Genomic DNA, 19648 nt, shown 5'->3' on the forward strand with positions numbered 1-19648 from the left:
TGGTGCTGGAGAGTTTAACACGCTGGCCCAAAATCTCCCAGTTGGGTTGAGATCTGCTGGCTGTGTGGATGCTAGCATATGATTTACATCATTGTGACTGATACTGTTTCTACTTAGCAACATGTTTGGATTTCTCATTCTGTATACGATATAAATATTCTCTAATAACTTGCGACATTCAGTTACCATGAACAGTTATTTTCACTCGAGGTTTCATCACTGAACAGCTGATAACTTGATTGCAAAAGACAAACTTGACAATAAGACTTCATGTTATAACTTGAATATGAATTTCCTGATTACATAATTGCACTTTTTGGCTATATTGTATGCAGTTATAGAAGTGAAATAATATATAATCTCAACACTTTTTGTGCTACAGCTGCAAACATCAGCCCATATGTACTTTACTCTGTTCTACCATTCATATGTACATTTTTATATTTTTTAACATACTTTCCTCTCTTTTCCATCTCTATGGTTCATTATATTTTTTATTAGAATTGTGCTCTAAGTATATATTTCTTTAGTGTCTTTAGTGTGTACTATTACCATCATGGTTCATATCCACTAAATAGCTTCTGGATTGTCTGTGTATGAATGCCTGTGTGTCCTGCCGCAGCCCAGAGCAAGCAAGGGCAACCCCAGGTGCCTGCTTTTTTGCTGTGTTCTGTATAATGAGTGAGCACTCGTGAGTGCTGACTCTACCCATCACACCTGTCTCCAATCCACACAGGCCTGGAGTGTGTTGACTATGTGCACTGCTTTTGCATATGAGTGTGATTCAATGACATGCAAATGTGGCGACAGACTGAGAGACCAGCATGTTTTCAGTTCCTGGGTTGTTGTTGTTGTCTCTCATTCAGATGGAGTTTCTGATGGGGGTGTGCAGAGAGCTTGCTGTGCTGCCTTCCTGTAAGTGTGTGTTGATGGTGTGTAAGGTTGCCTGGCTCTGTAGAATTGATATCAGATACTAGGACAAACAGGGTGGGCCTCATGACAAGTGTTTTTTTTAGATTATAGACTGTCTCAACTGTTCTTTCCAAAATGATTCAGCAAAATAAAAATGTTCTGTACACTCACTCTCAAGCTATCAGGTTGTTTACTGTGTTAGCGTAAAGTACGGTTAGGATTTGATGCCCTGGTATCAGGTTTGATTGCATTTGGCCAATGAACACAGTCTAGGTCTAAGCACTGACTTAATCTTGCAGTTGACACTAAAATCTTAGAAAGGAGTTATTATACTGCTCATGCCCCAAGTATCTCTCAGCAGGGGTGAGAGAGGAGTGGATGAAGGTCATAGACATCTGCACTTGTGTGTCTGACCGTCAAAGAGTTGCTCAGTAGCTGCTGGGTTTAAAGCTCTGTGTCCTGGGAGATCAGAGAGGATGCAGAGGATGGGTCTGTGTGGATAAGTGGAGTAGAGTAACTCTAGTTCCAGGTCAGAATAGGGTGGAGATGAGAACTTCTCTTGATCATATATAAATAAACGCATTCATAGACGTTTTTATACATTCATACATTTCACACATTCTTTTATTTTTTTATTTTTACAGATCACCATTCAGAGAGACAGTGGTCTTGATGTTAGCGCACCTAAACATGGCAAGATTGACCCTATGAATGCCCCTCATGTAGGGGGTAATCAGTGGGCAGGAGGCACCGGTAAGTTTTAATCATTTGATAGTCAGCTCAAAGATACTGTAGGAGGATTCTTGGCAATGCTCTTACTAATCAGTCAAACATTTTTTGAAGCATTTTTATTTTATTGCTATCATTTGTGAATTGAGAAATGCTAGAAATAATTTTTAGAAGGGCTGATTCATTACAGTAAACAAGTTCCACAAATGTACAACTTTCCTTGCATGTGTTCACAATGCATGTGCTCAAAAACATTAGAAGTTGTATATAGAATTATTATATAAAGGTTAATTCTGTGGTCCTGCAGGGGGCAGAGACACTGCAGGCCTCGGTGGAAAAGGAGGTCCCTACCGTCTAGATGCTGGCCACCAAGTCTACCAGATCTCCCAGGCTGAGAAAGATGCTGTACCTGAAGAAGTGAAGAGAGCTGCACGAGAAATGGCCGAGAAGGCTTTTAAAGCCAGGTACGCTCATTCATCACTCTTTCTATCCATCACCTGCTGCCCTCATACACTGAGAGTGTGTTTGTGAGAGTTGAAATTGTTTCCCATGAAGTGAGAAACTCTGGAGTTTTTTGAGCAGTGAGAGATGTTGAATGAAATCAGTGTGTCTATTTGCATGTGCATATGGACATGTGCGCAATGCTGGGTGTACACTGAAGCACAGATCCTCATCATTAGGCTTCGAAAGACTGAGAGCCAGAGAGCTCCACCAGAGGCAGCTATTCCAAAAATGCGCCCCGTGAATACCGCAATTCATGCGACTCCATGTGTATGTGCGTGTGGGAGAGAGAAGCCACAGAGTGCAGGATGAGAAGGCCTGGTAATGAAGGAAGCTTCTGTTTTTGGCCATTTTTTCTTTTGTGCTTCCTGTGTCCACACCCAACCCTTACACATCTTAAACACCCAGATCCATAAATGCACAGAGCAGCGAGCCACTGAGTCTGATCTTTAAGTGACACACTCATAGACAGGTTCACCAGGTTCTGTAATTGTAATCAGTCTTTAACTAGGATTTCAAGTTTTTATGGCTGGAACATCATAACAAAACTTCAAGTCATATCAGCATTGTTTCTGAGGCTGCTGATGATCAGCCAGTGTATGTGAATTTAGGCCGTTTATGTGATAACGCAGTATATCCTGTTATACATTCTGCATGCTTCTCGTCACGTTCTCAACTGCTAAATCTCAGGGTTTCCTGCGCAAGTCAGTCTCAGGAAGTGGGATTGTATTTACCTAAGAGTTTGAGTTTACTGCAAAAACAACACACATAAAACAAGCAGGGCTTGTAAAGAGTGGAAAGAGTGATGACAACCTTCTGATCCACATTCAATTTCTTCTCACCTTTTCAGCCTAATATGGATCCTCCCAGTGAGACATTTTACTCTCCCCTATTTCTCTCTCTCTCACACACACACACACACACACACACAGTGGCATGCTCTATGTGGTCTGTGGACAGGTCTGGAATTCAGCAGAAAATAGCAGTGTGGCCTGTCCCTTCTCCAACAGCACTACACAAAGAATGTGAGCTTCTGAGGCCAGTCAGGAAATCCACAGCAATTCATTGCTCTAAATATGTGTTTGTGTGTGAGAGCGAAACAGAGCACAGGAGAGGAAAAGAAAAGATTGAAGAGGGTAAAAGCTTGGTGGTTGCTACTGTTTCATTCAAGGGAGGTTATCACTCCCTAACCCGTATAATTTCTCAAAGTTTCACCACACTTCTTCAAGGGCTTTTTGCACATCTGCTCCAGATGGCTGTGGGAGATGAAGGTGACTTGTTTAGCTGGGTGACGAGGCGAGACCGTTCTGTGATCTCACCTGTGTAGAAGCTGAAAGCTGCACATCGCTGTATTCTGTGAAGATGTTAGGCTCCACTTCCCCTCTATGACTTCAAACGTCTCTCACATGCAAACACACACACACACACACAATGAATTTCCCTCATCGTTCTGCTCTGTCTGGATCAGAGTATTGTAGGATTAGCCCAGGTCTGTAGGGATTATTGCCTTCAAGTGCACTGTGTTGTGCTCCCTGTGTCACCTGGATAGCCACTTACACCTGCTGAAAGATTCACACAGAGCTGTCAGTTCAAAAGTAACACACCCAGTAACCATCAGCTCCAGCGCAAGCTGAGGAGGAGCAGTATGGTGGGTGTGCTGCCGCTGGGGCCTCCAGGACTTCTCACATACGGCAGTGCTCATTAGGAGCCTCCTACATTCAAGAGCTCATCATCATTGCTGGTCTCACTGACAGATGGCTGTATCAGTGGGATCATCAAATGGCAGCCCCGAGCAAGTTTTCTCTGGCTTCAGTCCATCCTCTAAAAAAATGTCTCTAGTGATATTAAGACTATGTAGAATTTTTTTTTTTGAAAAACAACAAAAACTAGCTGTAGAATACTGATCTACATTCATCAAGATTCAACTATTCAGATATATACTCGAATCCCTGCCATAGTACAGTGATTATAATGTTCAGAATATCACAGCTTCTGTAGCAGGATCACATGCATTTGTGTAAAGTTAGCTAAAGGCACCTCATTAGACCAGAGACTAACTACAGGGCTAAATACAGGAGGCCTTCTGTATCCTTCAGACTGACAAAACAGTGTGTTTTAAAAAGAAATGTTGACATAGAAAACAGACAGGTGATTCAACCAGGAAGTGTGTGTTTATTCTCCCCAAACACAGTGGGGTCCAAAAATCGAAGAACACTTTGTTGACAGTGTTCCTGTTTGACTTTTTTTTTTTTTAGCACAAAGGTTTTCATTACAATTAATACAACAAAAATCAATAGCAAACGAGTGAAAAGTAGAATCCTTGAATTCTTAGATTTTTGTATTTATTTCCGGACTTTTGGACTAGAGAAAGGTGTGGCTTGAGGTAAAACATGGTTACGTGAAGTGCTACTGGAAAACAAAAGCACTATGAAAAGCATTGGAACTGTTGTCTTTATACACTCATGTTTGTTGCTTATCCAAAATCCAGGTAACAAAGCCTTAGAGAAGACTAATATTAAAATAATTAAAGCGATTTAAGAACCTTGTTTTATTATTATTTTGAGCCTTTAACTGCCTGTACAGGAAACTACAAATTTAATAAATACACTGACAGGTATTTGGCATTACCTGTGTCCTGTGAGATGCATTTTAAGGAAAAGGGAGCAAAGCTTAGCAGCTCTCCTCCAGCTGCAAGTGGAGTTCATTTTTGGGGCTGCTAAAGCTATAAAAATAAACCTGAAAAAGAGGCAGATATTCTAGCATCCGTTTTTCAAATGATGTGAGCGTGATTTGAAATTATAAATACAGATTGTACCATTACCTACAATACTCCACCATGGTCTGGAATGTTTGTGTAGTTTTTAAGTGTGCTGCTGTGTATAACGGAAGTCTTTTGTATTTTAGATTGAAGGAGATTCAGATGAGTGAGTATGATGCCGCCACCTACGAGCGTTTTTCCGGAGCCGTCCGACGCCAGGTCCAGTCCCTGCGCATCATTCTGGACAGCCTGCAGGTAAACAGCTCTCCAGAAGGGTGTGTGCAGTGCTTCCAGCAGTCTCTGAGTGTTCTTTCCTTTCCTTCCTTTCTCAAACAAACACACACACACACACACCACACACATAGCTGCTATTACAGCTGCTTCTCTTTTTCTTCCTTCATTCGCCCTCAAGTCATGAAACAATTATCCCCATCACTAAGTGAAACTAAGTGCTATTGTTGCTTTTCTGAGTGACCTCGGAATGGACACCCGGTCATGTAGTGTGCTAAAGCAGCTTACGAGTGGGGTCTTGGCTCTTCGGCAGCACTTCTGGGTATTCCCTTTGCAGCGAGACAGAGCAGTGACTCTAGAGGATCGGGTTCCTCACTGGCAGCCGCTCTGATGAGTTAATGGGAAAATACTGTGTCAGGAATTCCATCTTACTTTCTGCTCCCCCCTTTTTTTTTGCCTTTCTCTCTCATTCTCTCACCCATAGTTTGCCTCATCAATAGATTTAAGGGTATTTAAATTGTACCAGTGATTTAGCTGTGATAAACTGTGGCAGTTGTGTGTGTCTGTGTAACTGTAGCCTAGCACGGAAGTTTGTCAGTTTTCTCTCCATATAGAAAAGCTTAAATATGATTAAATAATGTACTAACAAAGGTTTACTGTGAAACTGTCCTTTCTTTACAGCCTAACTGACTTCAGATCTATGCGTATTGCCTTGTGTGCACTCAGAGATGCGTCAGGTTGTTATATGCAAATGACAGTTAAATTACTTTCTATTTTCCCTTTCTTGCTAAAACTCACTAGCTGCAGCTGTGAGGGAAAAATGTACTTAATGCAATGGAATCCAGGAGAGTCACTGACCTGTAGTTTTTAGTGTAACGTGTAAGAACCACAATCACACTGCACATGTTCTGCCTTGTTGTACATGTCTTTATTCACAGGAGCAGTATACAGGCCTAATGTGAAATGTTTTATCTTACCAAGAATAAACCATCATACACACTGGAATACACAATTCCAACCAAATGCCTGTTCACAACACAACTAGGTTCCTCAGAAATGTTTATGTTACACGACAATATGAGCAAATGAGTTTTCCAGTGGGTTTACTGTTTCATCATTGCAAGGTGAGTAGAGTTGATTGACTAAAAAACCATATGTACTCACAAAGTTCAACATGATATTCCAACATTTTGATAGTTTCCAATTAGTCTAAGAAAACCAAGCCACATCGAGCTTGAGTTTTTGAAAGGCGCACACAGTCTCAATGTGAAAGACTCAGCCTTGTCCATATGTTCACTTATTTCTCATGCTCTTTCACAATTCTATCCTGTACTGGCAGGAGAGCAGAGCACTGCAGACATGGAGTCGCCCTCTGTCTCTTGCCTTTATTTAAAAATTCCTGTGTTTTTTGTTTTTTTTTTTAATTTATTTATTTCAAGCTCAGTTGAAATTGCTTGTTGAACATCAGAACAGCAGAAATATCAGATCAGTGTGTCCGGGTCAGCACAAACAGCACATGTAGCGTGCCATTCCCACATTTGAACGACTGTATACACACACCTGAGCATCACTCTGGTATGACAGGGCTTAGAGTTTACAAAGGACTGAAAACAGCATGACTATTATTCTAGCTTGTTGTTAGAGGAATGTGTAGGTTACTGCCAAGGAGAGGAACCAAGCTGCATATTTACTTGCATGGTGCTGCTCTATAATCAGTACACAGAGCTGGCATATGCTTTTCCATTACTTCCATTCTCACACACACACCTGCACTTATGTGGCTCATCTTCCCACACAGCTCTTATTCATGCAAGCTGGGACATCCATGGCATCTTTAATATCATCAGTTACAGTATCACTATTCATGTGTCTAAGACATTACAAGTATATCAGAAACCATGACCAGCTTCATTATTCCAGCTTGAATGTTAATATCTTTATTTGTACCACCTCTTTTAATGTTTCTTCCTTTTCCTGAATAAATGAAAAGTCAGACGGATGTTAAACTAAATACCTAATTCTAAAACATTGTAATACTAAACTTGATCATCCAGTAAATCTTTAAGGAACCCTTGAAGACCACCTAGTAGTACAAATCGTAACACCTACTGTACTGTATTCCAAAACACATTTAACTTTTAGCAGTCCACTGGCATTATGGAAATCCACTTATCTGATATTTTCAATCAGTATAAGCAAATGAATTATTTTATGGCCACAAGTCTCACAAAACAATTCATCAGGACATTGTTGGCTTTCAGTGTGAGATGTTTTTTCCCTCTGTTTAAACAGAATTTAATGATTGAAGATAACGACTTCAGTTGCTTATAAGCAAGCACTCGGGGAATCTCAGAGAGCAGAAATAGGATTTAATATCACCATTTGTGAAAAAATTTATGTGGGTTTTTCTGGAAAATTTGGAAGAATATATTAGCTAGTAGGCTAGGGAAAACAGCAAAACAGCTACAAATTCTTAAAACCCTGAGGGTCTACTTTCCTATGAGCCGCTAAGCACCACTCCATACAAAATCCAATTTTTTTGGCCTCTGGGGGAAAAACAAGTTCAGTTAAAAGATTTGTTGTTAAACTAGATTAGCTTGGTCTTTGGAAACTATATATACAGTACACTTTATATGCACTAGGAAGTTAGGAACTCTTTTGCAAGAGTTATTATAACCATGTATCAATTCTGATAGATATATTACAGCTTGCGATCCTTATCTGTCTTAACCAAGTTAAATACCACACTGTAGAACCAAATAAGCCTTAGCTTTTACACAGCTACTATTATAGATGTGACCAAAGTCTAGTCTCTGCCTATTGTTAGCAGAGCAGCTCAGCTCATTGTTCCTATCTGTGAGATATGGCATAGAAAATAACCCTGATTTCATTCATTCAGGCAGCCTCTGGAGAATAGTATATTTTTGTGCTGAACTGCAGTCGCTTGCCATCAATTTCCCCTCTGGATCACAGAAAACATTGTTGTATTGTGAGTGTAACACTTTGTTCGGCGTTATCTGAGTGTGACTGGCAGGATGACACAGGAGGACAATGTGCGGGATGATGTAGCAGTTCAGGGAGCTCCAGCAGGATCAGAGGCTAAATGAAAAGCAGATGTTGAAATGCATCTTTGGCAGTTTAATGAGGTTTTGTTGATTGTTCGTATCTGAGGTGCTGCTGAGGTCAGGAGCATTTCGGGTAGTCATGACGTTTTATCCTTTAGCAGTCAGAAGCTGAGACTTACCCAACTAGAAGGTTTATAGAAGGTTTTTGTTTTCATTTTCACTATTTTTTGTTTTGTATTTTAGAATAAGGAAGAAACATTAACATTATTATTGATCCCTTGGTATTATACACTGACCAGGAAAACTATTAAACAGCTTATTTGCTTTTTCTCATATTGTTTGTTGGCCGCTTCTCCCCTTGTTTGGGGACACAGATTTATTATAGAAGTAAAACCTCATTTTTTTTAAATTTATACATTTTTATTTAGAAATAAAATTATACAATAGAACTTTACTATTTGCATGTGTCGTAAAAAACATTTTAAACTGTAAGCCTTCATCAAAATATCTTTATAAAAATAAAAATAAAAAAACAAAAGCACAAAAATAATCCAGTCTTTTGACAGGTGGTGTTTCTGACTGATTTACACCTCTTTCAGCCTGTGGATTGTATATCACTGCTATTACACCTCTTTAGTTTCTAAGTTCAGTTTCTCATTATTAACACTGTCACTGATTGTTATAGTCCTGTTGAATTGTTATGTTAATGGAATGTTAGGTGGTGGGTGTAATATTGTGTGATGTGTTTAATGCTTTTTTTTACAGGCTAAAGGAAAGGAAAGACAGTGGCTGAAGAACCAGGCTTTAGGGGAACTGGATGATGCCAAGATTATTGATGGCCTGACTGGAGAGAAAGCCATTTACAAACGCAGAGGAGAGCTGGAGCCAGAGGTGAGAGATCTGTCTGTTCTGTCTGTGGCTGGTCCCACAGGAGGTTTATTTAGACAAAGTAGTCCAAAGTGATTGAAAACCTCACACTTACCAGAATGCGTTCAATAGTTCATGTGAATGCGCATTCCCACTTGTATAAGCACTTTTGGTCTCAGAGGCATTCATCTTAAGGCTTTGATTTATACCAGGGGTGTGTACCATCTTAAACCATTTTAATGTCTTTAATGGGGTCCTAAGTGGTGAAGCTGCTAAGAGGATTACATTGTGTTGCCACCGCCATCCATGAGAAGTCCTCTTCTACAAATACCCGCAAAACCAGGGGTGGAAAAAGTGCACAGGAAAGTGTACTTACGTAAAAGTATAAGTAAAAAAGTTTTTATCTGACTCAAGGAGATACATCAATCGTAAATATTTTTATGTGATAAAATTAACAGCTCAAGACTGGAACATTCATTTATCTTATCAAATGTTTATTACATTTTCTGCTAACTTTAGCTTAGTGGTTAATGTTTAATAACCCTGTTGGTGTTTATGAGGTGGCATTATGTCTATATCAGTGAATACATGTTGACGTATTCATTGATAGAGACTTCGTAGCATTTTGTTTGTCATTTCGGATAAGGACGTCTGACATATGCCATAAATGTAAATGCATTAGCAGTGAAAGCAGAACTAGCTTGCTTATTAAGTTATCGAACTCCATCAAATACCAACAACATTCATTAGATTTAATTTTTTATTATTTCAAGAATTATATTTTATTTGACAGTAAATGTGACTTTTACAGTAACGTAAAACACTGAGCAAACTGAGTAGCGTTTATAAAGACGCAGTGACTCGGCCTGTGTGTCACATGGAAGCACATAGACTTCTTCAGGTTTATGTCTGTTTTATAAATAACCTAGACTCATGGACTGGTTAAGAATGTAAAAAGTGCTAATAAATTATAGAAGTGCCTCCTGTAAAATCTATTAGAAAATGTTAGAGCTTTCTGGAACAAAACCTGAGCAAAGCAAGAACTAGAATTAAGGGAACCACATGCAAGATGTATTAAAATGATGGATGCGCACTCAGATCTAGTCTAAATTTCATATTTAGGTATTTCTTGATGGCATGCTATGTCTGTTTTTGTAGCTGGGCACACCTCAGCAGAAGCCCAAGCGCTTGCGTCTGCTAGCTGACGTGTCGGGCAGCATGTATCGCTTTAATGGTGTGGACGGCCGTCTGGAACGCTCCATGGAGGCTGTGTGTATGGTGATGGAGGCACTAGAGAATTATGAGCACAAGTTCAAGGTAGGATGCCAAAACACTGTTTGTTTCTATGTTTCTTCACACTCTGGCAACTGTTGGTTTGCTTTCAAGGAGACTGACACAAGAATAGACCCAGTTGGGTGCTTACAATAATTTTCCAAGCCATCTTTATGCGTATTATTTGCAGTGGACATCATGCAGCAGAGAGAAATGAAGAAAGTTGTATATTTCAGAAACCTAAGCTCCATACCAACGCACCACGGAAACAGTGACTATGTTTACTTCCTCATTCAGTCATGTACTGCTGCGTAACAGGGATATCCCTAGCCGCCAACACACTGTGATGGAGGTTACTATGGAAACATGAGTAAAGGGGGCTGAAGAGATCTTCATGGGCTGACACATGCTTCACTCACAGCTGTGTGTATGGCAACCGTTGTGCAGGGTTTAAGCCTAAGTGGTCACTTCTTTCTGTCTCTCTTATTTTCTCTCTGACTCTTGTCTCTTCACTGAAGTAAGTACAGCTTTTGGCTACCATGCAGGAGGCAATGAATCACTCTATGACTGGAAGCTGTTCTCCACGCAGCAATAGCAGCACACAGCACAAAGATCTGTTGTTCCTCTGTTTATTTCCATCTTAGAGAATCCGTGGGAGGAAATCATGTAAAAAGAGTTCAGCATTATGTCACACGAAATGAACCCTGCATCACCACACAGACAAGCTTTATTACAGATATGCTTTATGTCAGTTTCACTGGTCTAATCCAGCATGAGTAGGAGGTTAAATAGGAAATAAATTATTCTAGAAAAAATATATGGGAAACCATGAGCGATACAGTGTCCGTGTGTCCGAGAGTGAACGTGTGGGCACCAGACATTATGGCCCCATCGTGCCATTTACTGCCTTGCATATGCATCCAGCTGGCCGATCATATATCCTTCAGTGCCTCTTATGTAACTCACATATATAAAGCTCTGTCTGACAACGTGTCTACATGGGTTTTTACTGTCTCAGGAAAATACATCTGTCATATGTCATTTACTCTTTGACCCACACCAAGTATCCATAACTTGTTTCAAATAGTATATGATACCCATCAGACAGGCACACAGATTTGAAAAATTGTATAATAAAGTTATGTGGGCCTGGTTAAATGCCCCAGTTTATTTAGATGTCATGGTTTGAGTTAACTTGTCCACTACAAAATCCAATATTATTTCTGACTGTATACCTTTATCCTTGGGTGCAGCATTTCTTTCCTGAGTCTGGCTCACTGAACCGTTTGATGGTATAAAAACCATTTACGGTATAAATACTTTAGCCTTTCCAAGTCGGAAGGTTTCAACCTAGTTAAAAAATCCTAGGAGAGATTTAGTTCAGTAGCGCTCTCTGAAACCATCATTAAAACACCATTTGGGGGAATGGTCTCTATCATTCCAGGTCAGTTTAAGCGACAAACACCTTTGTGGATGAAGTTTAATTGGTTGCATAACATACATCGGTTTTGTTACCTGTCTATTGCAGATCACATGTGCTTTCTGTGAGCCTCAAATGATTATCTCCACGTGATTAAAACATAATGCCCGCTGGTTCATCTTATATACAAGGTTAGAAAATGAAAATATACTTTACACAGAGGTATGTTATAGTTATCATTTGAGTAAGTTATCCCAAATTTATCCCATCCTGTTAAGCATTTTTCACCAAAGTCATACTGATGACAACAATTGTGTTTAAATGTGCAATATACTGAAAATGTCAAATACACCTTGAAGATTCTTGGATTTTTCCATAATAAAACCTGTACATTGAGCTTGAGCAGGAGATTTGTGGGGGAAATGCTTTTCTATAGCTTGGATTTTTAAAACTGGGTCATTATAGGGTTGAATACTTGTCCAAAATGTGTTATTGGTATAGCCGGAGATCAGGTCAGAAATGCTGTTCAAATTGTGATATTTTTGTGAAGTAAAACAATAGTCACAGTATTTTTTATGAAAGTGGTTTGGGTGTCTATTTAAAATACTTTAATATATTTATATATAGCATCTGTCTCCTTTCTGCCTTGTTAGATCCTTTTGTTAAGCAATGAGTGATTTATGTATCTTTGTTTTTTAACATTCAATGTCAGCAATGGCCTCTGTGTCTGGATAACTGGAAAAAATCTTACTAAACAGTTGGCATACCAATATATTTGTCATTCACAGGATAGGGTTGTTAGTATGTGTATTCTTGTTCTGGTAATGTACATTCATTTCTCTGCTTTCCTGTTTTAATTTTTGTCTGCAGTATGACATAGTTGGCCACTCTGGGGATGGATTTGATATAGAACTGGTCAGATGTGACAAAGTGCCAAAGAACAACAAACAGAGACTGACAGTCTTGAAGGTATGTAGCCTACGTAAGTGCTGCGTGCATTCTCTCATGCTTTTTTCCCTTTGTTTGGAAATCGGCTTCCTGACAAGTTTTCCTGGAACGAAGCCACCTTTCTGATCATGAAACGTGGCAGGGTGTGCACAAACAGGCATCTTTCACTATTTAGTTCTTCAGTGAAGATTCATTTCCACTTGCAGAAACAATCTAAGACAGAAGCCAGCTCTGTTCATCTCCGTGTCCTTTGATACGGTCATCTACATATGTAATCCGTACTACATATGTACCCCTGACTGTACAAATCAAAATCATAAGTAACTCTGAAATCCTACTCAATTTGATAGAAATAGTGTTTGTACATTGATATTTATTTAACAGTTTAATCCAAATACCTTGTCCACAGACCATGCATGCACACTCTCAGTTCTGTATGAGTGGAGACTACACGCTGGAGGGCACGGAGCATGCTGTAAAGGAGCTGGCACGAGAGGAGGCTGACGAGCACTTTGTCATTGTGCTGAGTGATGCCAATCTGGAGCGCTATGGGATCAGCCCTGACCGCTTTGCCCGCGTACTCACCAGCAACCCTCAGGTCCATGCCTTTGCCATCTTTATTGGTTCTCTTGGGGACCAGGCTGAGAGGTGAGTTTCATCCCTGTGGCACATAAACATATATATTATTCCTGTTGAGACATTTTTACACACCACTTTATTTGACTTTTAGAGTTATGTGCAGCTTGAAATAAAGAGATATGTTACAATTACAGTAGAAACAGTGACAACTTCCTTAGGCAACTTGAGCAAAATTGAGAAGCTCTTCTTAAACTTTGGGTAGAGTGCATTGCTGGGCCTGGATAAAAATATAGAAACTAGAAAAGAAATCTTGAAATTATATGATTATTCCAGATCTTAAACACTTTTAAACATTACAAACGGAACCTTTAATACTTAATTATGACTAATATGAAGATCAAGACCTAATGACAGAGTAGGTATGTTTAAGCTGAAAAAAAGTCTGGGTTGTGCCAGAATGAGGCCAGCGAGGACAAATGAGGAGAATATTGCGACACGAGAGCGATGCTACTGCGGTGGTCAGAACACATTCCTCATAGCCTTTAATCTGATCCCTCACTGACTCCACTCTTTTCAGGCCCACCATGATTTAAAGGGCAGGCTTTTCAAAACTGGTGTCCTCCTTGGGGGGACAGAATGACAGTAATGAATGGTCAGTGGAATAGGAAAGGTGGGAGGGCAAGAGAGTGAAAGGAGCTGGGCGTCCCTCCGCCTTTAGCCCCTTGCCCCCAGCAGGCATTTCCCAAACCCCCCATCTCTCACAAAAGAATCTGGCTGAATGACAGGCTTTGTCGGCCCATTGAGGACTAGGAGCTCACTTTGATTGCAAGTGAAAGCACATTTGCATTGGTAATGTTTTTTTTTCTGGGGGGTTGCTTTGGGGGGGTGTCTTTTCTCCTTATTTTCTCTGACACGCAGGCTCCAGAGAACCCTGCCAGCGGGCCGTTCTTTTGTCGCCATGGACACCAAAGAGATACCTCAAATCCTGCAGCAGATCTTCACCTCCACGATGTTGTCCAGTGCCTGAACACGCCCTACCACCCAGGATTCCTGTCCTGAGCTCTGTGGACTGCAGATTCCAGTCTTGAGAAGTTTTCTGCATTGTTACACATGTCGAGTTTTTAGTTTTTAATTAATTAAATATATTTAATGTGTCACATTAATCACTACATATTGTTATTGAGTTTGGATACTGTTAATCCATTTCATTTCACTGTATTGAAGAAGTGTGTCTTGTGTGCAAAAAGATAAAGGGATGATTTTAACTGCACAGGGGTCTGACTGCAGCCTTAATGCCATGTTAAAAGAAGCCAGTGTTACATATGACCTGTCACCTGATGGATCTGTTTGGGTGAGTTTTCTCAGGATCCTCCTTTCTCCTAAAGATCATGGAGTGGACATATCCCATGAGAAAGCGGCAGAGTGAGGCAGAAAAATCACACTCACCTTATCACCTTAGTGTCCCTGGTTAATCTCTGCCTATCTGAAAAGAAAGCAGATTCTTAAGGACTCCTGTGCCTCTGTCTTAGAGATATAAAGATGAAAAAAGAAAATAACACTGAGAGTGGATGAAAGTAGCTCACTTATAAGACATATACTTAGCTTAAAAACTAAACTTAAGCTGGTGAAATTTTTTGATCAACTCTAAGCAGTTTTGAGAGACGAAGCTCAGGTTATTTTTATCTTGTTGACCTGTAACCCAGTGTGAGCCTTGCATTTTTAACTGAACTTGAGCATGATTTTTACTCAGCTTCCTGCCTTTTCTGACCTCTTGGCTTAGGTGTTTTGGCGCTAGCAGGACTGATTGGAACGTTGCCGATCTGACCCCTGGCATTCCCCATTTAACTGTACACACTCCTTTAGCACTACTTGCGCAAGTCCACCCTCCCCTTCCTCTGGCTCAGCCTAGAATCCTCGGCTCTGTCGGGATGCATGTGTTTTTCCTGTGTTCCAAGCATGCCTTTTCCTTCCTGCGCTGCTGGAGCTGCTGTTACGCAGCCAGGCTGCCGTGCGCCTCCCGGGTGCTTGAGGATTCCAGGCTCGGGCTCGAGTTACACCATGCTCACTGGGTGTTGCTGGGGAGAAAGTGGACCCGTAATTTATATGAGCCGAATAGCAAGCTGTGGAGAGCTGCGGATCATCAGCAGGTGGCACGAACATGTGTGTGGATGGAAGATGGATTTGGCTGTTGGTCACATGTACTTTTTTTCAGTAAACTCTGGCTGGGTGGAATGGGACAGCACTGCTATGCATTCAAGGGCAAAAGAAATAGGGAGTGAGAAAAGCTGCAAACTCGTCAGCATTGTTAATGAGTGAATTCTGACGGCACAGCTTGAAAAATAAAAACATTTGAAATTTTAATCCATGCTGTGTGTGTGTGTGTGTGTGTGTGTGCACCTGATGTACATGCTCATATCCTGTGATTGTCTAATGATCTGTTACTAGATTTCATATGACATTTAAAAAAGATCAAATAAATCTTAAAAAATAAACACCATTATATTTTCTTGTCATGGGGGATTTGGATTAAAACCACTGACAGGAAGCACCCTGCTGACTGTGTTATGTCTTGTATTTACAGTGTAGATGCCTCCACAGATAAAAAGAAACAACATTTCACTTAGCAGCACAAGGCAGGGATTTTCCACTGCTAACAGAGGTGGCTGTTTGGTGTATTTCTAGAGGGCACAGCAGTTTTCGTCCGTGTTGGTCACTTTTTCCGTCTGCTAAAGAACAAAATGAAGGATCAGCAAATTGCTCTGCTAAGTTTTACTGTCCTGCCCACCCAAGCCAACTCATGGACTTTTCCATTACATCTACATCTCACATGGTTATGATTATATGATTGTAATTTCATAGTACTTTTAATGCACACTCCTTCATCCAGTTCTGTAAATATACGCCCCGTTCTGTCTGTTTTGCCATTCCTCATCCGTCCCCTGCTCCTCATTCCCTGACTACAGTCTGTGGTCTAAGGTTAACTAAGTCAAGTTTACAAAACACATTTGCACTCTGCTCTAAAGTTACTTATCTTACTTTGTTTCCTACCAAGAAATCTTAAGGGTGGGCTCTACTGTTAATAATTTACTCAGCAAAGATTTCCAGCTAAGATCACTTCTCCCAACAAGGTCAAGTGTCACATACTACTTCTAAGGGAACAATTAGGAAATGTCTGTGTAGCAAATATTACGTAGTCAGCTTTTCAGCCTCTGTGGTTTTTCACTGAAAATAAAGAAATCTTCTTCTTTTTCTTCTTCTTCTTCTTCTTCTTCTTCTTCTTCTTCTTCTTCTTCTTCTTCTTCTTAATCTCATTTTATACACAATTTAAGCATCTTTGTTACCAGAAAAAGCCGGCAGTTGTGGTGTCGTCCATCGACTGGCTTGTTGCGTGGTCCATGTGTTCCATGACTGATTGACTACAAGTGACTAATGCATTGCAACACACCTATTTAATCTATTTTTACACTATTGTGTTGAGAAACTGTGATGTATAGACCTCTACGATGCTCATAATAGTAGCTGTTAGGATTTACTAGCTTTGTTCAAGCTTGCAAATGTTTTCCTCTCATGTGTCTCATTTCAGTTGTGTAAGTACACATGGGGAGGGCAGACATAACAAAGGATCCATTGCCTTAATACATGTAATGCCATGTTGTATGTCATTTTCCTCAGATTCCTATTGATTCCATTTCTTCTTTGGTGGCTTTTTTTTTCTTTAGGTTGAAGGGAAACTCGATCCTGTGACACGCTTCTCTGCATGTGATAGCATTTAGTGTGACCTGCTACAGAGAATGTGACTATCCTCACTCTCTATTGCATAATGTCCTGTTGCTACTGTACAGTCATGCTCACTAGGGCCTTAGGCAGTATTCTCCAGGCCCTGCCTGAACTCTTCACAGCATGACCTTGACTTACACGTGTGCTCTATATTAAGACCTGCTACAGCTGAGTGCAGAAAGCCTGCGTACTCTTAGGACAATTTAAAAAGACACAAAATATTTATGTGAATAACGGCGTTTAGATCCTGAGTACGTTTTTGTGTGTGTAAAAAGAAACGAAAACAAGTTCAACCGAGTGTTAAGGAAGTGGTCATTTGTAACTGTTTCCCTGAGGTATAAATGTGAGGTTACTCAGAGGCCACGCTTCAAATGTAGAGAGTTTTTTTTAGTCTTAGAATAGTTTCAATTCATTTCTCGCATATTTTAGTGCTAATTAAACACAAAGACAATTCTCATAATCTTTACTAAGGGTGCTGATCAATCTGGAGCTTTCCACGGATTCATTTTAATTGTTTATTTTGCACATTTCTTTAATATGCTATTTTGGATGCTTTATCTTAACACAAAAGGGTTCTAGTATCCTGAGATAACAGTGAGCCTGACCCCTGCACTTTGGAGCTGTATGATCCATCCTGATGCCATACTTCTGGAGTCTCATCACCTGAAATCCACTCACTGCTGCTGAGGATGCTCCACATGGACAGCTTGGAGATACATGATATTACTGTGGAAGACACCACTTAGAAACCTTGAAGATGTAGTACCTCAGTGGTTAAGGAGTTAGACCACTGATCAGACAGCCAAGGTAAAACCAAGCTGCCACTGCTGGACCCTTAACCCTCAGTTGTATAAAATGAGACAAATTGTAGGTCTCTCTGGATAAGGGCATCTGCCAAATGTAAGATGAATTCGAGCTGGATTTTTCACTCAAGTCTGTATCAGTGAACAACTGATAACCTCAGATAACAAACTAGAATGAATTTCCTGGTTACACAGTTGCCCTTTTTGACCATATAGTACACAGTTATAGAAGGCAAATGATCTATAATCGTACTCTCCGGTGTCATGATGATGATGGATCAGTTCACTTTTGAGTCTGATTCCTGTCAATGTGTCTTCGTCATATATCATCACTTCTGGCTTATTCATTAGAGATATGTTTAAAATGCAAATGATTTGAAATTGAGTTTCATTTTGTATTCTATTGCACAGTTCATTACAACATTCAACAAAACCAGCTGAATTATGGATGTTGAAGATGCAGTACTGGGGAAACAATGCAGCTGTTATCAGATCAGTGGTTTGCATTTCCTTTTCTGAATGTGATATAAACATTCTACTAAAAATAAAAAATTTTAATGTCTGCATTTTGCTTTTAACTGGGTCCAACATATTTTAATATCCTCGGAGCTGCTTTGAGGTCTTCCCACTCGCACTATTTACATATCCCATCTGATATATCTGCTATAAATCTGTCAGACCGCTCGGCAAAACGTTCCTTATTTTTGTTCACATAATGTATCAGCTGTATATAAATCTTCCAGATGAAATGCAGAACCTCATTTTTAATATTCTGAAATTCTTTGTTGAAGCTCGACTGTAAAATCAGGGTACATTTCCTTTTTCCCTTTGACTCTGCAAGGTTTCAGTGAAAAACTTAGTAGGAACGTTGTAGAGTGTGCATGAAGGAACTTTATAGAGCAGTTTGTTGATATATTTCGTTATAATAAAAAAAACGTAGAGCGTAGGTAGATGAGTAGGATGTTTAAAAGCAGCTGGGAATGTGTTTACTGAATTGTTTGAGAATGCTTCAGTGTCCTGTGTTTGTCAGCTTGGCTGTGGAAGGCATGTGCCTGTGCTAATGTCCTTCCTGATCCTGCAGATACGCTACTGAGAGCTAGGAAGAGGAAGATGCAGCTACTTAGCAGCCAGGGCAAGTTATTAAGGCCATGTGTGCAGGGCTTTCTGAATGGAAAAGTGCTATTAAAAGGTGCAGGTTCAATCTTTTCTTCTGTGAATACAACGGATTACTGATTAAACCTCTTGTCAAATTCACACGTCTCTCTGCCTGGTCACGTCGTTCTCTTCAGGTTAATTAGTTACACTGCTGTAGATTAGGACAGCTTTCGTTACCAGCGTCAGGCAGGGTCTGCTGTCAATGTGTTACTCCAGGTGGAACAATTTTTAGTTATCTACCATCTTTTCTCTTTCTTTATTTGTATTAACCTCGACAGGGAATTCCAAATGTTCAGATTTTGTGGCCTGATCGTATCTGACAGTTGTAAGGTTGTGAGAACAGGCAGCCGGTCTGCACATAGAAAATGTTTTTTTATTTGTCCCTGATTTCCTCCTAATTTTGAAAACGCAATCTTCAGACAATAGAGCAAATAGGTTTCTCTAAAATAAACTTTTTTTTTCTTTTTTTTTAACTAAATGAATGAAAAGATTTCCTTTTGGTTCCTAAAGTTAGGTTTAGATTTAGAATGAAGCAAAGCATTAATTATGTGCATTAATAATTATGTCAATGGAAGGTATTCGTAAGTGCGTTTTTGTGTGTGTGTGTGTGTGTGTGTGTGCGTGTGTGTGC

At 40.0% G+C, this 19648-nt stretch overlaps 1 protein-coding gene across 2 annotated transcripts in view; it reads left to right on the plus strand.

Moving 5' to 3' along the window:
• vwa8 (von Willebrand factor A domain containing 8) overlaps positions 1–18424 on the plus strand; it is a 68888-nt gene extending 50464 nt beyond the window's left edge. Inside the window, exons 38-46 of one of the 2 annotated variants that reach the window (XR_009204751.1) lie at positions 1557–1665; positions 1949–2105; positions 5047–5155; positions 8962–9087; positions 10222–10380; positions 12626–12724; positions 13113–13351; positions 14201–17866; positions 18274–18424. Coding sequence is in view for 1 of the 2 variants with exons in the window: in XM_058392057.1 (XP_058248040.1) it covers positions 1557–1665; positions 1949–2105; positions 5047–5155; positions 8962–9087; positions 10222–10380; positions 12626–12724; positions 13113–13351; positions 14201–14309 (1107 nt within the window). In the remaining variant the exon portion in view is untranslated. Of the gene's footprint in view, positions 1–1556; positions 1666–1948; positions 2106–5046; positions 5156–8961; positions 9088–10221; positions 10381–12625; positions 12725–13112; positions 13352–14200 lie in introns of both variants that reach the window. The other variant, XM_058392057.1, reaches the window with a different exon arrangement.
• Positions 18425–19648: the final 1224 nt, after the last annotated feature.

This window comes from Hemibagrus wyckioides, linkage group LG06, assembly GCF_019097595.1.
Source record: "Hemibagrus wyckioides isolate EC202008001 linkage group LG06, SWU_Hwy_1.0, whole genome shotgun sequence".
NCBI classification, from domain to species: domain Eukaryota; kingdom Metazoa; phylum Chordata; class Actinopteri; order Siluriformes; family Bagridae; genus Hemibagrus; species Hemibagrus wyckioides.